Genomic DNA, 16,168 nt, shown 5'->3' with positions numbered 1-16,168 from the left:
GAAAGGCAGCACCCTGTCCAGACACTCAGGCTCAAAAGGTTTGGGGAATTGGCTTCTCCTTCATTCTCTCTGTTGAGTCCTATTGATTTTTTTCCCTTCCAATTCCCTCTGAAATCCAATCTCTGCCTTTAGTTTCTACTCCAAACCCACCAGCATACCCCTAACTTACTACAGATGCGTCCTAGCAGCCCCTAGAGGTGCTGTCAGATTCATGGTCCTTAAACGCCTCTTCCTCTCAGGATACTGTCTTGTTCAAAACCTTTTACGGGCTCCAAAATACCCATGCTAGAATTTAATTCCTCTGCCTGACTTTCAAAGTAATCTTTAATCTTGCCCCACCCTATTCCTCAACTTCTCTCAAGGCCGTGTTCCCAGAACACACCCTGCAATCCGGCTGAACTCGTTCCAGTGGACCCATTTACCGCGCTCCAGTCAACCTCTGTCCCAGGCTTCCACCGTTCCTACCATCTGAAACAGACTTGTTTACCTGGGAGGGGATTTCACTATTTCTGGCTGTCCCCAAATCTACAACACCCCCGCCCTTTTTTAAAACCAATTTCTGGCCAATCCCACCTCCCCCCACTGTAACAGCTGAAAATGCGCAGGGGCCAGCCAGCAGGGCATGTTGCTGCTTAATGCCTGGCGGCGGCAGTGCAGCTCAGTGGCATGAGTTGGGACACTGAACTTGGCTTCAATTCTGAGTAATCCACTGTACCTTTCTTACAACGTGAGTTTTTTTTAATGTGTGATGTGTAACATACATACCGAAAAGTGTATACAGCATACATACAGAAGGGATTGCAAGTGCTTGAAGCATTTTCACAAACTGAACCCACTTGTGTCAGGACGCAGAACATTCCAAGTGCTCCCCCGAAAGTTCCCTCGCTTCCCCTTCCAGTTACCAATTCCCTTCCAAGGGCAGCCAACAACCTGACTTCTAACAAACAGCACAGTTTACTTTTGCCTGTTGTTCAACCTGATGTAAATGAAATCATTCACTATACTTTCTGTTGTATCTGGCTTCTTTTATGCAACATTATGTCTTTCGAGATTCACCCACGGTGTTGAGCGTAGTTGCCGTTTGTCATTTCTAATTCTGTATGTACAGCCTTCCTGCATTAGGTCAGTACTCCACTGCATGTCTATGCTACTGCTTATGGACATTGGGAGAGTTTCCAGTTTGGTTCTTTTACAAATGGACGCATCAGTGAACACAGGTGTGTGTGGTGTGTCTATTGGGTGTATGTTTAGGAATGAAACTGCAGGGTCTAAGTGTATGCACATGTCCCAATATCTTTTTAAGAAATTCCTTTTCTGCTTAAAAATTGATGAGATTTAATTTCTGTTGTTTATAATTAAGAACCCAGACTGATAGGCTGTCCGTTTTTCAGCCACCATTCTCTCCTTAAAGATTTCCTGACTATAACAGCCCTCAAGGAGCGGTCATAGTGCATACTGCCACACTTCCATATATTTTATACTACCCTGAATTATTCACTTATTTTATGCCTGTTAATCCTGTCTCCTCTATTACTGTAAGCTCCAAAACAACAGTTTTCAACTGTAACTTCACAAGAAACTGAGGTGCCAGGGTAAATTATAGTATACAGCAAATAAGTTGTTAGCTAATAAAAAAAGTACCAAAGACCGTGAATGAATGATATACACGAATAGATTCAAGATTCGCTTTTGATAAGGTCTCTGCTACTCATTTGAATTCTAATATTCTCCCTTAGGCAGATGATCTTATCTATGCACAGCCCCTAGGAGTGTGTCTTTTCTATGAATGTCATCCATCACAGGTGTCAGGGAAGGGGAGACTATATCTATTACTTCCATCTCCCCCCATCCCTAGTAGTGCTGAATATATTACATTGTCAATAAATACTGATTGATTATATCCAGGTGAAAATACCATGCAATCAGGACCTGGAACACAGCTTACTCTAATTACAGGAAGTCTAAGCCTTCACCTCTTCCAAATCATGAACCCAACCCATCAGTCTTCTGGATACTCCCCTCAACCCCCATGTCGGTTTTTTCCACAATACATTTTGACATGGATTTAAGCTAGGAATACTGCTTTTCCCAGAAGTTTATAGATGAAACATTTACATTTTGGTTAAAAAAAATCTTCAGCAAGCCACTTGCATCCTATCGAAGTGTCTGATTTTAGACTAGCCAGCCATTTTTGTCAAAGACTTTATGACACTAAAAAACACAGCTGAATATATCCTGGAGTGTGTAATTATAGACCTGAGTTTACTCTCCAAAGGGGCTGGGGGGGAGAGGCAAAATCAACTTTCCCAAATGCAAATATCCTCTTGTTTCCAAAGAAATCATTTATAGGTTCTTTTAGGACTCAGAACTCTGGTCTCTAAGCATGACACACAGCAAAATGTGGCTAGGTTTTCCTAAGTCTTTTTGATCCAAAGTGTGGTTGAAAAATATACATTTGTAAACAATATGGGGGTGGGGGGGGAACATTATAACAGTAGTAAAACAAAACCAATGAAAAACAATTATCTAAGAGGCAATAGTATAATGAGACAATTAAAGAGACCCATCACTGGAGCTGAAGAGCTAGAATTCAAATCAGGCAGTCCAATTTAAACACTGGTTGTGACATTCTGGGCAAGTCAACCTTGCTAAGAATTGTACAGTGTATTTCTCTAACACATTCTTCGAAAGCACGAGAGCCCTTCAGAGCGAAAAGACCTTTGCCATGCAAGTTAAGAGATTCCAACTTAAAAGTTTTTTTTTTTCCCTTCTAAGAAGCACAGCACCTAAAGGGATCCCTTCCCAAATTTTCAGTTTGTCTACTTTCATTGTATTAAGTGATGGACTCTTGTCCTCAAACTCTGATATCAATTCAGAATGAGGTTGAGCAAAGGATCTTAAAAACAAAAACACGAAAAAAAACCAGGACATAGGCATACAGTATCTATTTACACTTTGTTTTCAACTCATAGGTTTGTTGAGTCAACCAAGTCAAATCAACTGTTCCTCAGTTCCTAATGTAAGTAACAATTACCACGTGGTAGTTCCTGATACTCTGGATTTCTGGTAAATCTCTTAAAAATTAAAAAAAAAAAAGATTTCAAGCTATGAAATATTGTTTTAAGGTCAGAGAGTGGGTAAGGAAATAAAAGATTTCCATTCAACTAATGGAAAGTGCTTATTGCTGAGTGGTGTTGGGCAGACCTCCAGAATTCTTTTTCAATGCAAGGCAGGATACCAACAAGTACTTATAAAGTACACTTTTGGAGCTGACAGGATCTCTGATCACTTTAATCTGAAATTATGATCGAAATGCTTTCATCACTACAGGAGGAAGAGCAGTCTTCTTGCACCAAGGATCACTGAATTCAGCTATAATGCTGTGAAATAATCCTTCATCACAAATTCCACTCAAGGATCCAGTGGAAGAAAGCTGCACTCACGGGAAATACGTGAATATCTATAAATCCTATCAGATGTGATAACCAATGACCAACAGATGAATAATAAGCCTGTCCTTTCGAGTATCTTTATTAAAACCAGAATAGTTTCAGAAGAACAGTGAACCAAAGTTATCAGTGGTAAGGCTACAGAAAAATCTCACTTTTCAATCACCTCTGAGAGAGATAAACTGGTTCTTTGTGAAAATTTTATTTATTCTCCTCATCCAGGATGTTCTGGTTCCCCAGGTGAACCTTCACTACTGTTTAGGTTTATGTGAAGGGATATAGGTAAGATGGGGCTTCCCTGGTGGCCTAGCGGTAAAGAATCCTGCCAACACAGGAGACACGTGTTCAATCCCAGGGTTGGAAAGATACCCTGGAGCTGGAGGGAAAAATGGCAACCCACTCCAGCATTCTTATCTGGAAATCCCCTGGACAGAGGAGCCTGGCAGGCTACAATCCATGGGTCAAAAAAAGAGTCAGACACAACTTAGCGAGTGAACAACAGGTAAGATACCAGCATTATTATATGGAATTATACTTTAATCAGTTGGTTTATAATCATCTGTACAGCTTAGCACTGATCTTAAAGTTCTCCATCTTGCAAAACCCAATGTAAGGTTCACAGAAGAAAAAGGTAACCAACTTAATCTAGTTCACCGATGTCTCCCCAGCGCTCACCAACGAAGACCTTCAACAAAAGCCTACTGAGTTAACCCCGTGCCCCCAGGCCCTGTGCCAGGGAGGCAATGGGAAGTTAACGGTACAGCAGACAGTCTCCACACAGAGACTAAATAAATCCACAGAGATTTGCCTAGTGAGGTGGGGGGGCTAGGGGGAAGGGGAATAAAAGGGTGGAAAACAGGCTAGCCTAACAACCTAGGCATTTGGGCAAGATAAGACTGACTCCTATTCCTCCAAGTAAGTCACGTGGGCTGGCCTCCTTCAAGTCTCTGTTCAAATGTCACCCAACAATGAAGGCCTTCTGACCACAAATGTCAAAGAGGGTCAACCCCACCACTCCCTCCCTACCGGCTCTTTCTTCTTCCTCATATCCTGCCTCATTGCCTTCACCTGCTTATGGCACTCTGCAATTCTGTTCTTGACCTGAGGGGCTGTCTTCCCCCACTAAGAGGCAAGCTCCCTGAGAGCAGGAACCTTTCGCCTAGTGGCTTCCATCAACAACTGTGGGAAGGAGCGACTGCTCTACCAGTGAAGTACACACTTGGGAAATTTCTATCAGGTTTTCCCCCACCCAGAATAGCCTCCACCGTATAAAAACCAGAAGTCAGATTAGTTATGGGAATCAGTAACCACAGAACTCTGAAATCTATAATGTCACAGGGGAAACATAAGCAATGATGCTAGGAAAAGTTTTTCATCCACTACTCTAACGCCTCTAGGTAGCTTTTCTTCAGACGCTCTCTGCTGCTGCTGCTGAGTCGCTTCAGTCGTGTCCGACTCTGTGCGACCCCAGAGACAGTAGCCCACCAGGCTCCCCCGTCCCTGGGATTCTCCAGGCAAGAACGCTGGAGTGGGTTGCCATTTCCTTCTCCAATGCTTGAAAGTGAGAAGTGAAAGTGAAGTCGCTCAGTCATGTCCAACTCTTAGCGACCCCATGGACTGCAGCCCACCAGGCTCCTCGGTCCATGGGATTCTCCAGGCAAGAGTAGGCAGGTCTAATTCATTCCAATAAATACTAGCATAATTTAATCTTTGTGAAAAAGGCCAACACACAGGCTCTAAGAATTCCTTTCTATACTTACTCTAAAGCCATCTATTTTTAAAGAGCTACCTGGTAGAGCTGGGAGAGAGTTATAAAATTACCAAGTGAAACCAGTGCACTACCAGTTCATAAGGTCATAAATCCAGGAACAAATCCTCCTCCCTGGGACCCTCTGCAGTGCTCAGGAACAGCCTGAATTTCACAGCAGATACTTCACTGACTTTCCAAAAAACTATTATTGGTATCCATTTTGATACATAAAGGTAAGGTGCAAAATCCACCAAGCAACTGAAGAATTGCTAAATTCTTAAACACACACAGGAGTTTGAAAATCTTCCAAGAGGATGTTAGTCCCAAACAATAAATGGCAAACTAGCAGATGAGCTGATGGTTTTTTTAATGTGCTTCTTTTCGCCTGTTTATTTTCTGCAATGAGCAAGCACTGGTTTTGTAAAAAGAACACACAAAAAAGCTTTCATTAAAAGGAAAAAAAATGACAAGCAAGCCAACAAGACAATGAATTTTTCCCCCTTTCTCTGCACAATAAAAGTGTTGTTTGTGCTGATCCAATTGGCAGAGAACTACTGATTACCAGATGCCTTGGTCAGATGTGTTCTAGTCACTGATAAGGTGCTTCTCACTGTAAACAATCCTCTCACAGGGTCATCTGGCCTCCCCAAGTGCTTCACAGGGGAGTCAAGGCGGCACATTACATTTGAGCAAAGCTCCACGGCCCCTTTCAAAAGGGCTAGAGGCTTTCCTGCACTAAATGCACAGCTAGATTCCCTTCTGGCATCAGGGCCCCTTTACTCTCTTATCCACTGAGGACCTCAAAGGGCTTTGTTTATGTGACTTATATCCACTGCTACTTGCTGTACTACAAATTAAAACTAAAAAAGGGACTAAAACACATCAGACCCATGAGAGTGGTGATGTCATCACACATTCTACAGCTTCTGGAAAACTCCACCGTACTGAGGAGAGGATAAGTGTGAAAAAGACAAATATCTTAATTTCAGTCTGGAGATAGTTTTCATCTGACAGGAACTTCCCCCTAACTCCACCCTCAAAGATCCTTAAGAATCACTAGATGATCCAGACCCCTTCCAACTCCATGGCTCTGGAGCCAGATTCATCATCTTTTGGCACTACTGACATTCTGAGATGGGTAATTCTTTATGGGGGCGGGGGTGGGGGAGTGCTGTCCTGTGCCTTGTGGGATGTTTAGACACACCACTGGCCTCTTCCCACTAGATGCCAAAAGCAATCCCCAGTGATGACAACCCAAAATGTCTCCAGACATTGCTAAATGCCCCCTGGGTGAGAATCCCCCATTCCACGTGTTGACTTCATTCTTCTACTGAAATGTGAATTACAAAATGTGTGCCTCTCACTGCCCCTCCCGGGCCCCTACTGTATCTATTTCTTCTCTATTCCCACCTGAGTCTGCGCCTTCCGGTCTTTTATTAGGTCACAAATGGCAAGGGTCAGGTAGTAACAAGCTCAGAATTTATCAGGACAGGAAGAAACATTCTGGCCAAAGTTCACCTCTCAGGTATTTAAAGGCCTCGGGGACCTATAGCTTGCGGGTGGAAGGGTGGGGGTGGGGGTGGAGGTGGGGCGCGGGGCGCTCAGAGCGCCAGCAGCCAGGACCTAGCAAAAACCCGATCCTTAGAAAATGACCTGCCCTCCTTCTCCTCCGAAAACCAGGCGGTAACAGGCCAGTTGTGTGAGAGAGAAGAAAAGGAGCTTCTGAACGCAAAGTGGCAGCATAAAAGACTCAGATACACCACCCCGAAAACCTCAATATATGGGTACCTTTTTTTAATCAGTCTAGCTGGAAGGATGTAACAAAACTGGTTTAAAAAAAGATAAACAACTATGTCCTCAGCACCTCCAAGTCAGATATTCACTCCCCACCGAAGTTTGTATTCATCCCTTTTAGTCTCCAGAGGTTGGGTACAAGTTTTCTCGTCTGGAAATTGCCCCAGCCACCCTAGCTCCCCCTTCCCCATCAACACTCCAAGTACCAAACCCCAATTTATGATCTCTTGAATCACCCTTCCTCCACAGCGTTAAACTTCTACCCCACCAAGCCTCTCACTGCCCCTCAGAATCTCCCCCTATCTGCCCGCCCCCCCCTTAACCCAAGCTTCTCCACGCAGGCAGTCCCCTTCCCTCCTCAGTTTTCTCTCCCGCCCCACAGGTTCCCACCATCTTCAAAACTCTTCCTTGATCCTAGGACCAGGACTCTAATCGTCCGTGCCACCCCAGAATCCGCACGTACCGCCCTCCCACGCTCACCTCTCCTTAGCATCTCCCCCAAGTTACTCTTTCCACCTCTGCTGCTCTTCCCTACCTACTCCCTCGGCGTCCACCCCGACCCCTTGCTCTTTTTTATTCTCATGGGCCCTTGTCCCTCGCCATCCCTCGGTCGGGCCTTCGCTAGGTCACTGCTCATCACCTCGGGCCAGCGCCAACGCCCAGTGTCTGTCGTTCAGCCTCTCAACCCCCTCCCCCCCGGACCAGTCTTTCAGGTTACTGCCTCTGAACTGGGAGCCCCGGGCCCAGGATCAGGGACTAAGCAGAAGGGCCCGACAACTCACCCAGGACGAGGCAGAGGAGAAGGAACCCAGAGCCCGGAACCGGGGCGAGGCGGAAGCACACCATGATCCCGGAGAGCAGGCGGCGGCGACAAGAGCAGCGACAGCAGGGAAAAGGCTCGCGGAAACCTGATAGGAGGGCTGATGACCACCGACCACAACGCTGCAAAAGCCAGGACTCGGCGCTTTCAGCGCGGGTCATAAGACCAGGGGCGGGGCTCTTTCTTGCCCTCAGCCAATCAGCGCGCTTGAAAGCGGCCCTAGGGGTGGTGACGCTTGGGCCCAGTGGGCGGGGTGACCACGCCCTGGCTTTTTGGTTCACAGTCATTTTTATGCTCCTAAGAGATGCGCGCGGACGGCCCTTTCTGAGGTTTTTAAAGAGAGACGAACTTTTTTGGGGGGTGTAGATAGTATAGATTATTTAAGTTCTGACTCCTTGAGAATACTTTTGCTGGAGTTAAAATGGTTGCTAGGTATTGCAACGTCATACCTACAGAAATAAAACATGATTATTCTCCAAACACTGTTGCCTATGCAGCTCATGTCATTAAAAGGACAAGGGAGCTAGAGGGTGATATGGAGTCAGTGAACGCCAGAGCAGGCCTTGAAGTTCACCTAGTTACAACACCCTGTTTTTCAGATGGGGAAACTGAACTCAGAAAGAGGAAGAGTCTTATTTAAATATAGAAAGAAAGACAATGAGGAAGAGAGAAATAGGACAAGGGAAGAAAGGATCATCCATATTCGGAGCACAAAGAAAGAGACACCATTATCTACCTGTCCATCCAACAAGCTGTTTTTCCTCTATCTATACACATGTAAATATTCTTTAATTAGAATTCACTCTAAACACATTATTTGGTATAGTTGACAATTGAACAGATGAAACCTAAACTCTTCAACAAATGAAAGCATTCAAAAACTATAAAGATCTCAAATTGGGACAAAGCGTTGATTCTCAAATGTTAGTTTCCAAAAGTGTCATCTGGGGATTTTTAAAAACATGCAGAATCCTCACGTCATTCCCCAGAGATTCTGAAACAGTAGGTCTGTGGCACTCCTAGGAATCAGTTCTTTTGTTTTAACAAGAACTCCAAGTGATTCTGATTCCTATGGTTCCCAGACTATATTTCAAGTATCAGAAAATAGAGCTTCAAAATCATCTAGTCCCAGGAGATCTTAATCTGGTTCCAATGGATGAACTAGGGGTCGGGGATAGGTGTCTGTGAATCCCCCAAAATTACAGGCAAGATTTACATATGTGTATTTTTCTGAGGAAGTTGGTAGTTTTTACTATTTCTTAAGTAGGACTGGAGAAGGCAATGGCACCCCACTCTAGTACTCTTGCCTGGAAAATCCCATGGACTGAGGAGCCTGGTAGGCTGTAGTCCATGGGATTGCTGAGAGTCGGACACGACTGAGCGACTTCACTTTCACTTTTCACTTTCATGCATTGGAGGAGGAAATGGCAACCCACTCCAGTGTTCTTGCCTGGAGAATCCCAGGGACAGGGGAGCCTGGTGGGCTACCGTCTATGGGGTCGCACGGAGTCGGACACGACTGAAGCGACTTAGCAGCTTAGCAAGTAGGACCTATGACTTCTCACCCTAACACCCACCCCTGCTCCAATATTAAGATCTATTCCCCCACTGTCCTTCGCTTGAATGTGATTAATTCCTGAAAGTGAGAACACTGAATGTGTTCTGTCATGAGTGAAACTGACTGCCCCATTGATAAGGCTGGGAAGCAGCTCTGTCCTGGATAACCTGCAGCTGAGTTGAGCGCTCAGAAGTGCGCCCCCCCCCCATTATTTGTATTTATTTATTTTGGCTGTGCCACATGGCATGCAGGCATGCAGAATCTTAGTTCCCCGACCAGGTATCGAACCCGTGAGCCCTGCAGTGGAAGCATGGAATCTTAACCCCTGGACCTCCAGGGAAGCATACTGCCCCCCACCCCACCCGGCTCAATCCTTAATGAAGGGACTCTGTCCCTTCTTCCTCAACTATAAACTGCCTAAATTTCATGTTCAGCGAAATGCTAAGAAGAGATAAAACAGCATAGTGGAAAGAACACTGGGCGGACATTCAGAAGAGCTGGGCGTGAGATACCTCTGACTGACATCATGACCTTCTCTTCATCTCTTTGAGCTTCTACATCCATAAAATAGAAATGTGTGACTAGAGCTGTTTCTCAGCGCCGGCTGCACTCTGGGATCACTGGTAGGGCTTAAAAACTAGAGATGCCCCTCGGTCCCACCCCTTGAGATTCTCTGATTCAGTAGATAAGGCCTGGGGCCTGGGCACTGTATTTTTCTTAGAACTCCCCAAGACAGTATTAATCGGCCAGAGATGAACTGTCAGGTAATCCCAGCTTTACAAGTCTAGGATTCTATGAAAGTAAATGCTCATTTGTATAAGATATAAGAAAACAAAGTGCCCCATTGAGTCAAGAATTCCGTTTAACCAATTGTACTGAACTTCTTGCAGATGTCAATCAAATGAAAAAATGGAACAGAGAGAGATATCAGCGGCCTTACAAGCTAAATCCGCCACCCACCCCCCACCCCGCCCCCATCACCACCATTCTCGCAAAACAAACGCTGGTTTCTTGACCGGGACAGCCTTCTTCAGGAGACAGAACGGTGTTTGTGTTTTGTTGTTGTTGTTGGAGGATGGCGGGTGGGGGATTGGTGAGTAAAGGTTGGGTTATTTTGTCAGAAGACACAGGCTCAAAATTCTCAAACCTTTGTTTAATTTAACAACTTAATTTAATGTAACAAGTCAAACGCAGTTGTTGAATGTCTCCGCGCTCGGAGATGCCGCGAGAACTACTCGCTTTTTTCTGCACTGTCTCCCATCACCTAGCCAGTTGAAGGAACTTGCCCCTGACTCTTCTGCAGGAGAGGCGGATTCCTAAGTGGGACTGGGGTCGGTGGTTTGAAGAACTTTATGAGATTCCCCTGGCATCTGAGCTTCCCAGCTGTGGACTTGATTGTTGTTGCCAGGAAAGGGAGCGCTTTCACATGCACTTCCTCTCTTAAGGGACCCCGTGCCCACCTGCCTGCGCAAAACTCCTCAGTCCCCCTCCCCCACCCCTACCCCCAGCCCCACACCACCCCAGGTAGATTCTGACTCTTTCTGAGCAGCTTTGAGAGCAAGGAATCGCTGGTAAACACTTCCCCGAAAAGTGAACACACCGAAGGGTGGAAGAGACAATGACCCTCTAAGATCTGGTAAATGATGACAATGAAATGTATAGGTCCGAGGGAGGAAATGAACATCAATATATAGATTTAGAATAGAAAAATGATAAATGCTTATTAAATGAATGAATGAGCAGCCCTGAGGCTCTAATCTCATCTCCCTGCCATCTGTTGACTAAAGAAAAACACCGTCTAAAAGTTAGGTTTTATTCGAGAAACTTACTGGTCTATAGCCCATGAGACAGCCTCTCAAATAGCGCTGAGGAACTGTTCCAAAGAGGTAAGGCAGGAGCCAGGAGTTTTTGCTGGAAAAGAAACAAGTAATTGAACATCAAAAAAAATTACTGCTAATCACAGAAAACATCTCAAGTTAATGATTTTACTGCTTTTCTCTGCATGGGAAGATGCAAGAATCTAGGCTCATTGAAATTATTCCTTAGATATGCATCTTAAGGATTTAGGAGCAGTATCCTGTTTTTCTCCATCCTGAATCCCTTCGGGCAGGTGCACTGCAGTGGCTGATGGCTTGATGGGGTGGGGGGGGGGACATTCTTTGTTTAGTGAAATGGCGGGCAACATATTTTTGCCTCCAAATCATGTAATTATTTTATTTGCATTCTTTCTCTGCCATTTTTCCCCTTTCCTTACCCCCCCCTTTTTTTTTTTTTTAAGTTTCTACTCCACTCCTCTTTTCCTTTCCCCTCCAAACTGTGACAAGATGGTCATCACTCAGCCCCAACAGAGAGGTCACAGTGGACTCAAAGGGCTGCCAACCTCAACCTAAAATGCACTGGGCGAGTGGAAGCAGGCCATTGGAGTTATTCGTTTCTGCAGCAGCATTCTTCTCCACCTGCCCGCCAAAGAGCTGGTCTAACCTGCTGCTGCTGCTGCTAAGTCGCTTCAGTCGTGTCTGACTCCGTGCGACCCCATAGACAGCAGCCCACCAGGCTCCCCCGTCCCTGGGATTCTCCAGGCAAGAACACTGGAGTGGCTTGCCATTTCCTTCTCCAATGCATGAAAGTGAAAAGTGAAAGTGAAGTCGCTCAGTCGTGTCCGACTCTTAGCGACCCCATGGACTGTAGCCCACCAGGCTCCTCCGTCCATGGGGTTTTTCAGGCAAGAGTACTGGAGTGGGGTGCCATTGCCTTCTCCTGCTAATGGCTCTCAACTTGGAGAGTGTATCACAATCACCAAAAAGTCTTTTGAAAACACAGATTACTGGGCCCCACTGTGGAGTTCGAGCAAGTCTGGGGTGGGGCCTGAGAATCTGCATTTCTGGCAACTTCTCATGTGGTTCTGATGCTGCTGATCCAGAAACCAAACAGAGGTCACCTGTCCTCTGGGGAATGGGGTTAAAGGTGGAAGAGAAGGGACTTCTGTTAACTCCTGCAGTATTTCAATTTTTATAGTAATCAGATTGTTTTTGTAACAATGGTTTTTAAATTAGTGAGTGCAAATCATTTTTAAAAATCAAATAATTTTTTAACTTATAAAACTGAAAAGAAGTGCACTTTCACCTTCCCCTGGACTCTAGCCCCACTCCTCAAAGTAATAACTGGTAAGAATCCATTTTTTTAAACTCTCAGGAAAAAATGATGCACGTACCTGCATATATATTTACATTTTAAGTTTTTCATAATTACAAGCATACTCTTCATATTGTTTAGTGACTTGCTTTTCTCACTTAGTGGCATATTTTGAAGATGGTCCTTAGAAGTCATATATCTTGACCTCATTCTTCTAATTAGCTTTCACTGTGTAGCTGTATCTCGATTTATAAAAACCCAAAAATTGTTAAACCCGTTCCCCCAAACAAATCCCAAGATCTGTCTGCAGCACCACCCTGTGGTTAGCATAGGAATTGCATCACAAGAAAGTGAAAGTCTCTCAATCCCGTCCGATTCTTTGCGACCCCATGGACTATACAGTCCATGGAATTCTCCAGGCCACAAAACTGGAGTGGTAGCTGTTCCCTTCTCCAGGGGGTCTTCCCAACCCAGGGATTGAACCTGGGTCTCCTGCACCGCAAGCAGATTCTTTACCGTCTGAGCTACCAGGGAAGCCCACCATGAATAATAAGGGAATTTGAATAAATCATTTAGGGTTATGTGTTTTCATAAGCCTAAGTTTTATGCTGTTTTCCAAAGTGGAAACTTGTCATGAGCTAAGCATTGCTAGTGTGGCCAGAGCGGAATGGGGTCCACCGTTGTGATGCTGAAGTGGATTTTTGGCACCCTTTTCAGCCATCAGATTATCATGCAAACTTGGGAAGGTCAGTCCATGCTCTGTGTGCATCTGGTCTTCCCCTTCACACACCCGCTCCTGACTTGGAGGAGAAGGAACATACTCAGCTGGTGGCAGGAAGTTGCTTCTTAGAAGAGGGCCAACTTTAAATACGAATCAGTCTCTTGTGTTCCTCACCTTCATTATTTAGAGAGGGCTGGGATAGTGTAGTGGTTGAGTGCTGGCCCTAGCATTGGACTGCCACGATTTGAGTCCTTCCTCTGCTACTTACTAACTGTGTGACCTCTGGGCCTCAGTTCCCACATCCCTAAAATGGAGGTAATGATAGGAATATTTATCACGTAGGATTATGGTAAGGATTGCATGAGGTACGGGGAAAACGCGGACGTGTAGTGCACTCAACAAACACTGCTGTCACTGTTATTAGTGGTAGCAATTGTCGCATTCCTTTCTCCGCCAGTGTGTCACAGACCTAAAGAACTTGGCAGTGGTGCTCACTGCTTGAGGGAGGGCCATTGCTTTCCTTCATATTTAAATTTTTTTTTAATATTTATTAATTTTGCTGCACCAGGTCTTGGTTGCTGCATGTAGGATCTTTAGCTGTGGCATGTGGGATCTAGATCTCTGACCACAGATGGAACCCAGGCCCCCTGCCTGGGGATCCTGGAGTCTTTGCCACTGAACCACCAGGGAAGTCCCTAAAATTCTTTCTATATAAATGAACACATAGCCAGTGAAGAACATTTCTGACATACCGCTAAATACAAAGAAGAAAATTAAATAACCTGTGATCTGACTTCTGCCTAGAACATTCCTTCTCCTCCTACCTCCTGCAACACTAGTCTGGCTTCTGCTTCTCTTTCAGGTGACATGAGCCTCTCCCAAGTAATCATTGACCAGTCAAGGCTGAATTAAGGGGGTTCCACTGACTGCTTCCCTAAAACCCTGCACTTCCCTCATCATAACATCCAGCACACTCTAATTGACTGTTCACTGGCCTAGACTCCACAGGAGCCTTCAGGCTTCTTTAGGGCAGAAGACATGGCCATTTTTTCCACCAATCTTATGTTCGTAGTAAGTGCTCAGTAAATGCTTTTTGAATTCACAAATGAATGGCAGATCTAAGAATAGGCTCTGGCTTTTGGAGATCGCAGGACCTAGGTGGTGAGCTGGTGGAATGGTCTCCCCAGCAGGGTATTTCCCAAGTTTCTTCCATCTGCATCACGTCAGGGAAAGTGGCCACATACATGCCTTCTTTCCACTAGGCCAGCCAGCTGACTGTGAACTCACTTCTTACTTCCCCTTCTACCACTTTCTCATTTTCTCTTTGTCTATATGTCTCTATGTCGCACTCTCTTTTTTATCTGAGTCTCTCTCTCTTTCTCACACGCACACTCATACATTCCTCGCTTAGCTCTTCACTGGAATCTCCAGATTCTCTTTGCACTCAGTAGATTATGAAGGAGAGGGAACCCAGAACATCAGGACCCATGGAACTGTGAGATGGTGTGCTGCTCAAGCAATCATGTCATCTCACTCCCTTCCTTTGCAGTCAGGGTTTGGAGGAGAGGGTTCAGAACCAGAGATTCTTACCACCCCCCTCTGTTATGACACTGTTGATGGTGACAGTCACCTGGGGCTTCAAGTGTAACCGAGAAGGCTGCTGCCAGCTCTTTGGCATAAGATGGCAGCCCCAAACTGCAGGCTCCTGATGGTGAACGACAGTCATTTAAAATCATAAGAGTTCTTGTCTGCTTCAACCCCTTCATTTTGCCCAGGGAGGTCGAGTTACTTGGCCAAATAGGCAGCAGAGCTGAGAGAAGAAGTCTTAGCTCTGTATTTCTTGCCTAGTGCTCTATTCTCCGTTGGCTCAAACTCTGTGCTCTAAAAGGCCCCCTTCGTTAAATTTTCATGTCAGTGAGAAAGGCCAGGAAAATGCTGAGGGCCCTGTTCAGTTCCAGAATTTATTACATGGAGACTTTAGCACTCTTGTGAATTGAAATATGTAAGTTTCCTAGCAACTTCATTCTTTTTTTATTATTAATTTTTATTGGAGCATAGTTGCCTTACAATGCTGTGTTAGTTTCTGCTATACAGCAAAGTGAATCAGCTATAAGTATATATATACCCCCTCTTTTTTTACATTTCCTTCCCATTTAGGTCACCACAGAGCATTGAGTAGAGTTCCCTGTGCTATACAGTAGGTTCTTTTTTTTTTCTTTTACAGTAGGTTCTTGTTGTCTGTTTTATACATGTGTGTGTTAGTCACTCAATCATGTCTGACTCTTTGTGACCCCATGGTCTGTCCATGGAATTCTCTAGGCAAGAATACTGGAATGGATTGCCATTCCCTTCTCCAGGGGATCTTCCCCACCCAGGGATCGAACCCGGGTCTCTTGCATTGTAGGCAGATTCTTTACCGTCTGCGCCACTAGGGAAGCCAATGTTTTATACATAGTTGTGTATATATGTCCGTTCCAATCTCCCGATTCATCCCACCACCCACCCCTCCGCAACTTCACCCTTCCAGATGTTATTTATTCCTTTTTCTGGCTGACTGTTCATTGAAGTCCTTGCTGCTTTTACAATGGGCTTTGAGGAACAGTCCATCTGGCCAACTCCTTCATTAGGGATGTAATAGGAGTCAAGAAAAATGAGTTCACTTCACTTGATTTCATCCGTTTCCTTCCATCCGTATTTCCCCACCCTTTCTCCCCAGACTTAGTGATTTCTGTGAGCCAGGATGGCTTCCAGGGGTAGGCATATCCACCTGAAGCCCTGCGAACCAGAATGGTGATACTGACCATCTAGAGGCATCCAGCACAGGGCTAGTACCTAATACTCGCTCATGCTCCTCAACATAAAACCCAGGAAAGCTGCTTCCTGAGCCCAGTTTGGCCGCTACTCGTTCTGTGGCCTGTTCAGGCACCTTATCTCTTTGGCCCAC

At 45.2% G+C, this 16,168-nt stretch overlaps 1 protein-coding gene and 1 long non-coding RNA gene across 4 annotated transcripts in view; one reads left to right on the top strand and one right to left on the bottom strand.

Annotated features, from left to right (window-relative positions):
• LAMP2 (lysosome associated membrane protein 2) overlaps positions 1 to 7,986 on the bottom strand; it is a 35,575-nt gene extending 27,589 nt beyond the window's left edge. For all 3 annotated transcript variants that reach the window (XM_086389702.1, XM_086389701.1, XM_086389700.1), the window contains exon 1: positions 7,776 to 7,986. In XM_086389702.1, the coding sequence (XP_086245828.1) occupies positions 7,776 to 7,974 (199 nt within the window). In that variant the 5' untranslated portion in view covers positions 7,975 to 7,986. The remainder of the gene's footprint in view (positions 1 to 7,775) is intronic.
• LOC147341514 (uncharacterized) lies at positions 6,614 to 8,293 on the top strand. Its single transcript, XR_015159840.1, has 2 exons — positions 6,614 to 6,724; positions 7,699 to 8,293. It is a non-coding gene; the product is annotated as an uncharacterized LOC147341514 (long non-coding RNA).
• Positions 8,294 to 16,168: the final 7,875 nt, after the last annotated feature.

This window comes from Bos grunniens, chromosome X (genome assembly GCF_055505025.1).
Source record: "Bos grunniens cultivar Pamir isolate PY7600 chromosome X, Bosgru_T2T1.0, whole genome shotgun sequence".
Taxonomy (NCBI): domain Eukaryota; kingdom Metazoa; phylum Chordata; class Mammalia; order Artiodactyla; family Bovidae; genus Bos; species Bos grunniens.
The sequence above is the reverse complement of the archived record's forward strand: the minus strand, read 5'-3'. Positions and strand labels throughout refer to the sequence as shown.